General features: G+C 35.3%; 1 protein-coding gene across 1 annotated transcript; it reads left to right on the top strand.

Moving 5' to 3' along the window:
• The first annotated feature begins 1,511 nt into the window (after positions 1-1,511).
• On the top strand, positions 1,512-14,834 carry LOC113542060 (C-factor-like). Its single transcript, XM_026939326.3, has 6 exons — positions 1,512-1,770; positions 4,715-4,766; positions 11,837-12,024; positions 12,947-13,108; positions 13,662-13,772; positions 14,394-14,834. Exons 1-6 carry the CDS (start codon positions 1,624-1,626, stop codon positions 14,505-14,507), a joined length of 774 nt encoding a protein of 257 aa, XP_026795127.3. The 5' UTR covers positions 1,512-1,623; the 3' UTR covers positions 14,508-14,834.
• Positions 14,835-16,316: the final 1,482 nt, after the last annotated feature.

Genomic DNA, 16,316 nt, shown 5'->3' with positions numbered 1-16,316 from the left:
CCATAGATGTAGTGGATACCATTAAGGACCAGTAATGGTTTTAATGGTTAGCTGATGGTTTGTAATGTTATTTATAGTGGAAACCATAAGAATTTCTGTCATGGTTTCTGTTGTTGTTTTTTCAGCAGGGATGTAGGCTATATGAAGACTTTCATGTTATAGAGAAAATGTACTATGCTTAAATAAAGAATGAAAGAAAGTAACTTTGCAAATGCATTTCAACAGCAGTGTTTATAGTTTCCAAACAATTTGTTCATATGATCCTCGTTTGTCTATACGTTTACAGACAATGGTTGAAGAAATCTCGTGATTGATTACTGCCATGTCCAGAGATTTCCTTTAAATGGTCTACTTTTTAAACAAATTTGTTTACAAATTTGTATATTAGGATGTTGTGTAGTCTGAGATGTGTGTGTTGAATGTATTGTGTTGTGACCAAACACCAAGAAAAATTCCTTACACATGTAAATATATGTGGTAAAAAAGATAAAAAGATTCTGTTTATCTCAACTTACTGCACCTTAATTCTTATTCATTTCATTTAACTTCATTGCATTTCATTTGCATCACTGGTTATGCATCATACTGTTTACCTTTACCTCTACACTGTTATCTTAACTTATTGCACCATGACCTTGTTACCTCATTTAACTTATTTGCTATTTGCACTACTGCTTGGATGCTGACTGCATTTCATTTTCTCTGTACTCATACTCTGACAATGACAATAGAATTGAACCTAATCTAATCTAATCTAATCTAACCTAACCTAATGTACACCAACACACTGCTATGAATTCCAGATCATTTGGAACGGCTCACCAATAAGAGTCGACTCTTTCAGCTACCAAACGACTCGCTGCCATTTAAACAAAAACGCACAAAATTTGTTATATTTTGACCTGCCGTTGTTCTACTTAAGGCTGGAATTGTTTCACTTTTACCAACAAAATAACATTATATTGCGCTGTAAGTTTAAAAATTTATGCATTCAGTATTGCTGAGTCATACACACTCAGCTGAAAGTCAGTCACACGATTCAGTATTACATAACAAACAGCTCAGACTGAGAGGATTCTGTGGAGGTGTTTGAATTAAATTACACTGCAAGAGTAACTGCATATGGCCGATATCACAGATTCCCAACACTGAACCTGGAGAAACCCTTTTTGTATGTTCTGTATGCTTCTGTGTGCTTTAGTTTTAGTTTCTCCCTGCTCTTACATAACTGAGTCAATGAATCATTAACACTGACAGCCTTTCCTGAGTTGAAGTGTGTGTGTTAGAGCAGGAAAAACGCAGTGGTGTTCACTGAGACCAGGTTCAGGAAACTGATATCTACACACAAAACAATGTTCATGTTCACAAGCCGATTCAAAAGAATTCCTTCAAAACTAAAGCTTGTTTCGAGTAAGGTTCAGAGAGAAGTTCGTTACTCATAGCAGGAGGAGGAGTGTCTTGCTGAGAGGCGTGGCCTTTTAAAGCAGACTGAACTTTTAAAGTGAATTATACTCAGAGTGAATCATTCGGACACTGTGTGTGTGTGTGTGTGTGTGTGTGTACGGTGTTGTGTTCTGTTCAGGACTTTGTAATAGCAGTAGAGTGACTTACTAAAGTGTAAAGATGAGTGTGAATTTTGTTAAGTGTAACTCGGTGTTAATCACCGGGGCGAGCAGAGGTCTGGGTCTGCAGATGATCAAACATTTAGTGGGAATCTCTGAGAGACCGAAGAAGATCATCGCCACTGCCAGGAATCCAGCCACAGCTCAGGTGAGCTTCATTCCAGCTTCAAAATAAATCACTAATCCTAATCCCAACCCTACCTCTGACCCTGATTCTAACCTAAACTCTAACCCTAACAATAATCTTAACCCTAACCCTCTTAAACCTAACTCTAACCCTCCTGACTCTGACCCTAACCCTGACCTCCCAGGATTTCATCATTTTAAAAAGAGGCCATGCATTATTATTCTTTTCTTTCTTGTCTGTGACTTAATTTTCTAGTGATGTTGTCATGACACAGTTGTTTTCTCGCGATCTTGAATTAATTTTCTCGTGATCTCGACATAACAAAAAAAAACCCTGTTTTCTCACGATGTAATTTTATCACGAGAAAATCTTGTGCCTCGGGAATGAGACTGATGTTGCATGCACCTTGGCATCTTTGCCATCGCCATCATAAATGCAATAAATGTCTGCTGTAGAGATGAACTGTAAGTTCTTGTAGACTTGACAGCCTCCTTCTCGAGTGTCGGAGGCTAAAGTGAAAGTTATCAGTCGCTGACAGACATGGAGCTGTTCCAGCTTGAGTGAGTCCCTGATTAAAGTAAAAAAGTAAAAAATTTGTTCCATGACGCTGCAGAATTGCACTAAGCTTTTGCTGCCTCCAGAACAATAAAAACAAGATGTTGTTATGTCGAGTACACAGAAAAATTAAGTAGTGATCACGAGAAAACAAGAAAGACAAAAAAATAAATAAATAATGGCCTCTTAGAGCTTCTGTATGAATTCAAGTTGGACTGCAGAATATTAATTTAAATCTGTTGCAATAATTCACTTGTGATTTAAAATCTTGATAAAGTTCCTGATAATCTGCCATGTGCGAGTTTAAACAAAGTTACTCTGGAGAATAGGTAATCATTAACCATTAATCACTGGGGGGATGGAGCTTAACTTTCATGTTAAGGGTGTGTATGGGCGGGTGGATGGGTGAATGAATGAATGAGTGTGTGTATGAGTGGGTGGATGGGTGAATGAATGAGTGTGTCTGTGTGGATGGGTGTGTGTGTGTGTGTGTGTGTGTGTGTGTGAGAGAGAGAGATAGTGAAGCAATGGGAAATGTGGTAAAGTTTGTATTGTGTGGTAACAGTGTGTATCAACTTCACTTTACTGCTCCAGAGAGAAAACCTGAAATGTCACTGTGATAATATAAATATCACTTTTAATGTTTGTTAGAGAAACTAGAACAAGAGCATAAAGTATTTTAAATTCTTTTTAGCATTGGTGAAATCTGTTATTTTGACTGAACAGAACGGAAGGGTTAGATTAGAAACCGTTTTAGAGTTTACTGTAAAATTAAAATCAGGATTGTGTGAGAGATAAACTGCAACTGAGCTGATGGATAAACTTGAAATTAATCTAGATTAAAATGTCATTTGTTCAGTGGTGAGTAACACTCCATAACTCTTGACCCGATTTAATATCAGCCAGACCCAAAGTCCAGAACCAAATCAATGGAAAGTAAATTTTGCAGAATTGAAGCTGTGGTCTTTATTGTGCAGTTCAGACTTTTAATTCACACTGCACTCGACATCATTAATATACTGAAATTGGAACTTCATTTCTGTTCTCTCTCTCTCTCTCTCTCTGTCTAATCTTTAGTAAATATTTGTACAAGCTGCCTGTATTGACCCATCAGATGATTAAAACATGCATTGTCATGTATATTGTCAAATAAAGTTTATAAACTCAGTGAAATAGTGTGTTAAAACTAGTGTTTATTAAAGTGGCACTGGTTAAACTTTAAATTTCTTTCAGCACTCTATAAACTCTTATTTAAACACAAGAACAAAGTCATGAGAGAGATGAGTTCAAGTCACTGTCATGGACACTGTCACAAAGCAGCTTTACAGAAATAAATACATTTAGGATATAAATTTTAAATTTATAAATTTATCCCGAATGAGCGATCCCTAATGAGAGGAGACGGTGGTGAGGAAAAACTCCCTGAGATGATATGAGGAAGAAACCTTGAGAGGAACCAGACTCAAAAGGGAACCATCCTCATCTGGGTGATAACAGATAGCGCGATTATAAATCATTCCCTTCTATAACTGTGTGCCATAGAGTCAAGAAGTGCGATTGTGTAACCAGGAACTTATGAGCTTATGAGCAACTTGTAAATATGAGCATCAGATCAATCAGTCATTCCTGAATTCATTATAGTTTTAGCTTGAAGCAGCCAAACATCCCAGTTCACCACAACACTCTATGCCTGTGAATCCTCCAGATCTGCTCCTTTACCTAAACAAATATGTTTTCAGCCGAGACTTAAACCCTGAGACTGTGTCTGAGCCCCGAACAGTAAGTGGAAGGCTGTTCCATAACTGTGGGGTTTGTAAGAGAAAGCTCTACCCCCTGCTAAAGCCTTCACTATTCGAGGTACCAACAAATAGCCTGCACCTTTTGATCTGAGTAGGCGTGACGGATCATAAAAGACCAAAAGTTCATTCAGGTACTGTGGCGAGAGACCATTTACTGCTTTATAGATCAATAGTAGTATTTTATAATCAGTGTGAAATTTGATTGGGAGCCAATGTTTTTTTGCATTGTGTAGTGACATTATATTTCTTATTTTAGCAATATTTGTGAGATGAAACAAAGCAATCCTAGTTATATTATCTACATGAGCATCAAATGAAAGACTAGAGTCGATAATCACACCAAGGTCCTTTACTGCTGCACATGATGAAACAGAAAGGCCATCCAGAGTTATTATGTAATCAGAAAGCTTACTTCTAGCTGCATGTGGTCCTAGTACAAGTACTTCTGTCTCGTCAGAATTAAGTAGAAGGAAGTTACGCAGCATCCAGTGTCTCATGTCTTTTACACATTCATGCAGTCTGTTACTGAACAGCTAAAGACTTCTCCACCCCAGTTAGTTCACTGTGTGTGTGATTTTGATCTAAATGTTAAATAAATCTCATGTTTTCAGGAGCTGCAGCAAATTGCCAAATCTCATGCTGAGGTTCATATCGTGCCTTTAGGTGAGTGCTTCATGTTTCACACCTGCTTCATCTTCTTATTATATGTTGAGTCACTGACAGAAAATTCTCAAGTCACTGAACACGTATTCACAACAAGTCAAGAAGTTTATTTATCATTTGCACAGTATGTCAAGACACCTATGTTCAAATGCATTTAATAGATATTTAATTTAAAGTTCAAATGTTTGTGTGAGTAACATCCAATGTTCAAAATAAGAGAACTGACTCATTTAAATTATATCCAAGGAAAAAGCAAACTTGCACAAATCTGCCTAATTATGAGTTTAACCAAATTTCAATGGCTCTTTGAAGATTCCCTATTGATAAAATTGCAGTGCATGAACGTGTCCAGCAGATGGCGAGAAAATCAAACGGGTTACTACTACTACTATTAATAATAATAATAATAATAATAATAGTAATAACAATAATAATAATAATAATAATAATAATAATAATAATAATAATAATAAATCTGGATAAACCAGGGTTGCAGAGTATTTCAGTGGACTGAACTGAGTACTTGAGGGAAAATATATGTATGAAGGTTAACAGAATTTCCTTGATATTTTTTAATTTTATTTACCCTCTCTGGTTTGCTTAGTGAAGTGAAGATATGAGTTTAAAAAAGTTGACGACAAAAACGTCATGGTTAAAGACATTTACACAAACATTTACACACTGATATTTACACACTGACATTTACAAACAGACATTTACATACAGACATTTACATACAGACATTTACACACAGACATTTACACACTGATATTTTACATTTACATTTACATTTATGGCATTTGGCAGACGCCCTTATCCAGAGCGACTTACAATAGTGCTTTGAAGTCTATCAAAAATACATTCTGATATTGGCTCGGTGATATTGGTGATATATGGTGATATTTACACACTGATATTTACACACTGACATTTACAAACAAACATTTACATACGGACATTTACAAACAGACATTTACATACAGAAATTTACACACAGACATTTACATACGGACATTTACACACTGATATTTACACACTGATATTTACACACAGACATTTACAAACAGACATTTACATACAGACATTTACACACTGATATTTACACACTGATATTTACACACAGACATTTACAAACAGACATTTACATACAGACATTTACACACAGACATTTACACACATATTTACGCACAGACATTTACACACCGATATTTACACACCGATCTTTACACACAGACATTTAGAAACAGATATTTACGCACAGACATTTACACACTGATATTTACACACGTATTTACGTACAGATATTTACACACAGATATTTACACACAGATATTTACACACTGACATTTACACACATATTTACGCACAGACATTTACACACCGACATTTACACATTGATATTTACGCACAGACATTTACACACATATATTTACGCACAGACATTTACACACTGATATTTACGCACAGACATTTACGCACAGACATTTACACACATATATTTACGCACAGACATTTACACACATATATTTACACACAGACATTTAGAAACTGATATTTACACACTGATATTTACACACAGACATTTACACACATATATTTACACACAGACATTTAGAAACTGATATTTACACACTGATATTTACACACAGACATTTAGAAACTGATATTTACACACAGACATTTACACACAGACATTTACACACAGACATTTACATACAGATATTTACGCACAGACATTTACACACATATATTTACACACAGACATTTACACACATATTTATGCACAGACATTTACACACATATATTTACGCACAGACATTTACGCACATATATTTACGCACAGACATTTACACACTGATATTTACACACAGACATTTACGCACAGACATTTACGCATATATATTTTTACGCACAGACATTTACACACTGATATTTACACACAGACATTTACACACTGATATTTACACACTGATGTTTACACACAGACATTTACACACAGACATTTACACACTGATATTTACACACAGACATTTACACACTGACAATTACACACAGACATTTACACACAGATATTTACATACAGACATTTACACACATATTCTCACACAGACAATTACACACAGACATTTACACACAGATATTTACACACAGATATTTACATACAGATATTTACACACTGATATTTACACACAGACATTTACACACTGATATTCTCACACAGATATTTACACACAGATATTTACACACAGACATTTACACACTGATATTCTCACACAGATATTTACATACATACATTTACAAATAGATATTTACACACTGATATTTATACACTGATATTTACACACAGACATTTACACACAGATATTTAGACAGACAGTTACACACAGACATTTACACACAGATATTTACACACAGACATTTACACACAGACATTTACACACAGACATTTACACACTGATATTTACACACAGATATTTAAACACAGACATTTACACACTGATATTTACACACAGACATTTACAAACAGATATTTACATACAGACATTTACACACAGACATTTACACACAGACATTTACACACAGATATTTACACACTGATATTTAAACACAGACATTTACACACTGATATTTACACACAGACATTTACACACAGACATTTACACACAGACATTTACACACAGATATTTACACATAGACATTTACACACTGATATTTACATACAGACATTTACACACAGACATTTACACACAAACATTTACACACAGATATTCTCACACAGACATTTACACACAGACATTTACACACAGACATTTACACACTGATATTTACACACAGATATTTACACACAGATATTTACATACAGACATTTACACACAGACATTTACACACATATTCTCACACAGACAATTACACACAGACATTTACACACAGATATTTACACTCAGATATTCTCACACAGACATTTATACACTGATATTTACACACAGATATTTACACACAGATATTCTCACACAGACATTTATACACTGATATTTACACACAGATATTTACACACAGATATTTACACACAGATATTTACACTCAGATATTCTCACACAGACATTTATACACTGATATTTACACACAGATATTTACACACTGATATTTACAAACAGATATTTACACACAGACATTTACACACTGATATTTACACACAGATATTTTACACACAGACATTTACACACTGATATTTACACACAGATATTTTACACACAGACATTTACACACAGACGTTTACACAGAGACATTTACACACTGATATTTACACACAGATATTTTACACACAGACATTTACACACTGATATTTACACACAGATATTTTACACACAGACATTTACACACAGATATTTAGACAGACAGTTACACACAGACATTTACACACAGATATTTACACACAGACATTTACACACAGACATTTACACACAGACATTTACACACTGATATTTACACACTGATATTTAAACACAGACATTTACACACTGATATTTACACACAGACATTTACACACAGACATTTACACACAGACATTTACACACAGATATTTACACATAGACATTTACACACTGATATTTACACACTGATATTTACACACAGACATTTACAAACAGATATTTACATACAGACATTTACACACAGACATTTACACACAAACATTTACACACAGATATTCTCACACAGACATTTACACACAGACATTTACACACAGACATTTACACACTGATATTTACACACAGATATTTACACACAGATATTTACATACAGACATTTACACACAGACATTTACACACATATTCTCACACAGACAATTACACACAGACATTTACACACAGATATTTACACTCAGATATTCTCACACAGACATTTATACACTGATATTTACACACAGATATTTACACACAGATATTCTCACACAGACATTTATACACTGATATTTACACACAGATATTTACACACAGATATTTACACACAGATATTTACACTCAGATATTCTCACACAGACATTTATACACTGATATTTACACACAGATATTTATACACTGATATTTACACACAGATATTTTACACACAGACATTTACACACAGACATTTACACACTGATATTTACACACAGATATTTTACACACAGACATTTACACACTGATATTTACACACAGATATTTTACACACAGACATTTACACACAGACATTTACACAGAGACATTTACACACTGATATTTACACACAGATATTTTACACACAGACATTTACACACTGATATTTACACACAGATATTTTACACACAGACATTTACACACTGATATTTACACACTGATATTTAAACACAGACATTTACACACTGATATTTACACACTGATATTTACACACAGATATTTACAAACAGATATTTACACACAGACAATTACACACAGACATTTACACACAGACATTTACACACAGATATTTACACACAGATATTCTCACACAGACATTTACACACATACATTTACATACTGATATTCTCACACTGATATTTACATACAGACATTTACACATAGATATTTACACACAGATATTTACACAGATATTTACACACAGACAATTACACACAGATATTTACACACAGATATTCTCACACAGACATTTACACACAGACATTTACACACAGACATTTACACACTGATATTTACACACAGATATTTACACACAGATATTTACATACAGACATTTACACACAGACATTTACACGCATATTCTCACACAGACAATTACACACAGACATTTACACACAGATATTTACACACAGATATTTACACACTGATATTTGCGCACAGATATTCTCACACAGATATTTACACACAGATATTTACACATAGACATTTACACACTGATATTCTCACACAGATATTTACATACAGACATTTACACATAGATATTTACACACTGATATTTATACACTGATATTTACACACAGACATTTACACACAGATATTTAGACAGATATTTACACACAGACATTTACAAACAGATATTTACACACAGCCATTTACACACAGATATTTACACACAGATATTCTCACACAGACATTTACACACAGACATTTATACACAGACATTTACACACAGATATTTTACACACAGACATTTACACACTGATATTTACACACTGATATTTACACACTGATATTTACACACAGACATTTACACACAGACATTTATACACTGATATTTACACACATATTTTACACACAGACATTTACACACAGACATTTACACACTGATATTTACACACAGACATTTACAAACAGATATTTACACACAGATGTTTACACACAGACATTTACACACAGATATTTACACACAGACATTTACAAACAGATATTTACACACAGACATTTACAAACAGATATTTACACACAGATGTTTACACACAGACATTTACACACTGATATTTACACACAGACAATTACACACAGACATTTACAAACAGATATTTACACACATATATTTACACAAAGATATTCTCACACAGACATTTACACACAGATATTTACACACAGATATTTACACACAGACATTTACACACTGATATTTACACACTGATATTTACACACAGATATTTAACCACAGACATTTACACACAGATATTTACACACTGATATTTACACACAGATATTTTACACACAGACATTAACACACAGACATTTACACACTGATATTTACACACTGATATTTACACACAGATATTTTACACACAGACATTTACACACTGATATTTACACACTGATGTTTACACACAGACATTTACACACAGACATTTACACACAGACTTTCTCACACAGACATTTACACACTGACAATTACACACAGACATTTACACACAGACAATTACACACAGACATTTACACACTGATATTTACACACAGATATTTACACACAGATATTTTACACACAGACATTTACACACTGATATTTACACACTGATGTTTACACACAGACATTTACACACAGACATTTACACACAGACTTTCTCACACAGACATTTACACACTGACAATTACACACTGACAATTACACACAGACATTTACACACTGATATTTACACACAGACGTTTACATACAGACATTTACACACTGATATTTACACACAGACATTTATACACTGATATTTACACACTGATATTTACACACAGACATTTACACCCAGACATTTACATACAGACATTTACACACAGATATTTACACACAGATATTTCACACAGACATTTACACACAGATATTTACACACTGATATTTACACACAGACATTTACACCCAGACATTTACATACAGACATTTACACACAGATATTTACACACAGATATTTGCACACAGACATTTACACACTGATATTTACACACAGACATTTACACACTGATATTTACACACTCATGTTTACACACAGACATTTACACACAGACATTTACACACAGACTTTCTCACACAGACATTTACACACTGATATTTACACACAGACATTTACACACTGACAATTACACACAGACATTTACACACTGATATTTACACACAGACATTTACACACATATTTACACACACACATTTACACACAGACATTTACACACAGACATTTACACACTGATATTTACACACATATTTATGCACAGACAGTTATATACAGATATTTACACACAGATATTTTACACACAGACAGTTATATACAGATATTTACACACTGATATTTTACACACAGACAGTTATATACAGATATTTACACACTGATATTTACGCACAGACATTTACACACAGACAGTTATATACAGATATTTACACACAGATATTTACGCACAGACATTTACACACAGACATTTACACACAGACATTTACACACAGATATTTAACCACAGAATCGAGACTCAGTTCTGTGCAGTTTAAACCTCAGTAACGTCTCTGCTGTGATATGATCTGAGTTTTAATCAGAGATCAGGTGTGTGTGCTGTGAATATTATCATTTTTCTGTGATTAATCCTCCACGTCTGTGTGGTGCGATGTTTCAGACGTGGTCAATGATGCGAGTATTGAAGCTGCAGTTCAGAAGGTGTCGAGCATCGTGGGTCCTGCGGGGTTAAACTGCCTGATCAACAACGCAGGGATCGCGATCACATCGGACCTGAACTCAGAGACACGTGACAGCATGATGACGACGTTCCAGTGCAACACCATCTCGCCTCTGTTCATTACCAAGGTACACAATTACAGCTCCACTCTGCCCTGAAACACTTTCAGCATGTTTAGACTGAATAAATGTGATGTGTTTAATGACTCTGGTGCTAATTTAATGCTTGGTTTTGTATTTTCGTTATTCCTGTGAAAGGTCAGGGGTTGTGTCCCATGCTGATGTCACGGGGGGACATTAGCTGCGTTTACATGGACACTAATAATCCGATTGTAATTGGACTAGAAGCACAATCAGATTTAAAAAGTCACATGTAAACAAGTCAATCGTAATGAATTGGCCAAAACCGATTAAAATTTCATTCGGATCGTAAAGTGCGGTTTAAACCTTTTCTAATCCGATGGAGAAGACATGTAAACACTTCATCGGATTTAAAATGAAACCAGATAGTTCTGCGCATGTGCAATGACGTACAAATCACGTAATGACGTATGATGCTCCTCGTCTGTGAAGTGGTGCAAGACGACGTTGTCCCACCAGTCCTTGCTTCGGATTGATATTATTATTATTAGTGGAGATTTATGGGAGAAAAATGTTTAGCAATCTTAAAGTAATAGCACTCAGGTTTCACTTCGCACTTCTCAAAAAGTCTATTTAAAGTTTATTTATTTGTTTGTATCATCAACGTCACGTTCATATCGGGGCGCCTTTAACTCATGACGCCAGAGAGCATAGAAAAATTAATAAGAAAGTAAATGCATTTTATTTATAAAGCACAATTTAAAAAAACAAAAAACAAATGTAAAAACAAAAGTGCCGTACAGAGAATAGAATATTTTCTGCATTCATGTGTGTTTACTTGTGTAGATATCAAACATCATCATAATCATTTTAATAATAATAATAATTATAAGAAGAAGAAGGTTAATTTTCTGCATCAACTTTTTTCAGTCCTGTCCGCTGTGTGTGTGTGTGTGTGTGTGTGTTACAGGCGTTCCTGCCGTTGTTACGAGCAGCGGCGGTGGTGTGTGACGGCGGTGCGATGAGTGTGAACCGAGCTGCAGTGATCAACGTGTCCTCGGTTCTCGGCTCTCTGCAGCTCAACTGGGGAGAAGGAGCTGTTTTTAAAGTTTACGGTTACAGAGTGTCGAAGGTGAGACACCAGCAGCCAGATATTACACACTCACACACACACACACACACACACACACTTACACACTGGATTTACACACTCACACACACACACACACACTTACACACTCACACACACACACACACACACTTACACACACACTCACACACACACACACTTACACACTGGATTTACACACTCACACACACACACACACACTTACACACACACACACACACACACTCACACACTTACACACACACACACACACACACTTACACACTGGATTTACACACACACACACACACACACACTTACACACCGGATTTACACACTCACACACACACACACACACTCACACACACTCACACACTTACACACTGGATTTACACCCAGATTTTCTCTCACCCTCTCTCTCTCTCTCTCTCTCTCTCTCTCTCTTGCTCTCTCTCTTACTCTCTCTCTCACTCACACTCTCACACTCACACTCACACACACACTCTCTCTCTCTCTCACCCTCTCTCTCACCCTCTCTCTCTCTCTCTCTCTCTCTCTCTTGCTCTCTCTCTCTCAGGCGGGTCTGAACATGTTGACGCGAAGTTTAGCGGTTGATCTGCAGCCGGACGGGATCCTGTGCACGGTGGTTCATCCCGGCTGGGTGCAGACTGATATGGGAGGAAAAGAGGTACAAACACGATGCAGTGAATCAAACCAGAATCATTTAATTAGTAAATAATAAACAATGTGTGTGTGTGTGTGTCTGTGTGTGTGTGTGTGTGTGTGTGTGGAGTATTTTCCTCTAACAGCACGTCCACAAGTGTTTTATTCCTCTTACAGCACAGCAACTTACCAACAATTACAATTTTTTTATTAATTAAAAAACATGCCATACTTTTTATCTATTTATAGTTACAGTTACATGTTGTGGATCGTTGCTGAAAATATTTAGTTCCTGTTGTCGCTTACGTTATAGCAGCTATAAACAGTCTTTATTCTCTCTCTTCATGTTAATAAGACAAAAACAAATCGCAGCTTGTTACACATGTTACAGAGAAACCGCAAAGAAGCGTAAACTCCTCTGTCCTGAAGATGTCGGAAAACTTAATGTTTCAAAGCTGTTACAAAGTGCTGACACTGGAGACTCCTTATAGAAAAGAGCTACAGGAAAATAATCAACTTCAGTCAGAATCCAGAACTGAACTATAATTTAGATTCAGTGTTTAGTCTCCGTGATGTGCTGTAAATAATCAACATTATAATAATTGTTCTGAACGTGTGCAGTTCATGCTGATGCTCTCTCCCGCAGGCTCCGCTGACTCCCGAGGAGAGCATCTCGTCTCTGTTAGCCGTGGTTTCTGCGCTGAGTGAAAAGGATCACGGGCAGTTTTTGGACTACAAGGGGAAGAATTTGCCCTGGTGAACACGCACATCAGCGACTCGATCACAGACAGCTGGGGATTAATTAAATCTAAAATTAAATATAATCAGGTGCTGATTTCAGCTTTGAAATCTTTCAAATGTGTCACTTCCTGGATAAGATCAACCTTATTTGCATATTAAATGCATCAGATCAAAACTATGTATGTGTTTGTTTGGAAATACTGCTGTGATTTTAAACCCTTGTGATCTTGTGATGGGAAAAACAGATTTTCTGCTTGCTGTTGTAGCTAAAAATCACCCGTGAGCCTTATTCTATTATTCAAATGAAAATATATTAATAAATATTCTACATCACTCTCCTAATAAACCTGGTGTTCATCTTCATTCCTCTATCAGACTGAAATTCAGAGCTTTTTATCATTAATCTTTAGCATTGTGGATGTCTGTGTGCAGTATAAATAACAAAATAATAAGAAAATAATAAAAGAAAATGACAAATTACAAGCATTACAAGTATATATATTTTATTTTATTCGATATATTCCTGGAAAATAAAGGGATGATTTATTCTGCATTTTTAATCATTTCATGCAAAAAGTATTTAGAAAAAGTTGAAATTCATATGATGTACATTTTTAAGTAATAAAAAAAAATATCTGGATATGTTTTTAAATATCAACTGTTTTAAAAAGTAAAGGGATTGTTTATGTGTACAAACGCCGTGAGTTATGAGTACAACCTGAAAAAATTCTTCTCCTGTGTTTATAAAGAAACTCAAAAATATTTAATGTTGATGAATAAAATGATAGAAAATACAACTTGTTGAACAAAAATGTAGCAGGATATTTGACAAACAAAATTTATGCAGTTTAGTTTCAGAATTTAAAAATAAAATCTTCAATAAAAAATATTAAAAAAAAAAAAAAAGCTAAGCAGTTCGCTGGAGTCTAGAACAAAAAATATTTTTATTTAATTTGGGATTTAGTGTGGAAAGCTTGTAAAGAAATTCCAGAGACACAGGATAAAGAGTTTATGTTTAATTACACTCAGGGTGAAACTCTGCTGCTTATCGATCTTCAGTAGCAATTCGCTAGCTTCAAAAACATGTTTCCAAACAAATAGCGTCAATATTTGCGATGTTTATTCCAGCTTAAAGATGCACTGCGTCGTCCTCGCTGGTGTAGAAGTGATGCAGAGAGAAATCCTCCACAGCTGGACAGACGCCGCTATCGTCCTTTTAGTCCGGAATATTCAGCTAGCTAAGCTACTGTCTGTGCGGATTAGCTTTAGCAGTGATGAGTTACACACATGCTGCGTTCACGCCATGTCGGAATTACCGTAATTTCTAGACGTTCAACTCGGAGCTGTTCACGTCCTCAGACTCGGAATTATGCGTAATCAATAAACAAAACCACAATACGACAAGTAACAGTCTGTGCGAGCTACATTAAACTGTCTCGTATGTCTTTCATTTATTTTATATTAATCTCGCATTATTAAGGTATTAATAATAATAATACGAATTATTACACACAAATATTACGAGATAACTACTTAGCTACATTTTACTGCTGAAGCCGCCGCCATTTTGAGTGTTTCCGCGGGACGTTGCAGCGGTCAGGTGGTACAAAGTCGGAGCTCTCTGAGAATTCCTAGGTTACAAGTTACGAGTTCTATGAGGACGTGACGCTTTTTACACGTCGGAATCTCGTAATTACGAAATGGCGTCAACACAGCTACACACGCACACATCATACAGCAGCTGAGATCAAACATGACAATGTTGCTATTAAACCAGAGTTACACTTCAATCTGCGACGTCTTTACGTCAATCTGCGAATACCTTTAC

Source organism: Pangasianodon hypophthalmus, chromosome 7 (assembly GCF_027358585.1).
Source record: "Pangasianodon hypophthalmus isolate fPanHyp1 chromosome 7, fPanHyp1.pri, whole genome shotgun sequence".
NCBI lineage: Eukaryota > Metazoa > Chordata > Actinopteri > Siluriformes > Pangasiidae > Pangasianodon > Pangasianodon hypophthalmus.
Note: the sequence above shows the minus strand (reverse complement) of the source record. Positions and strands in the feature narration are given on the sequence as shown.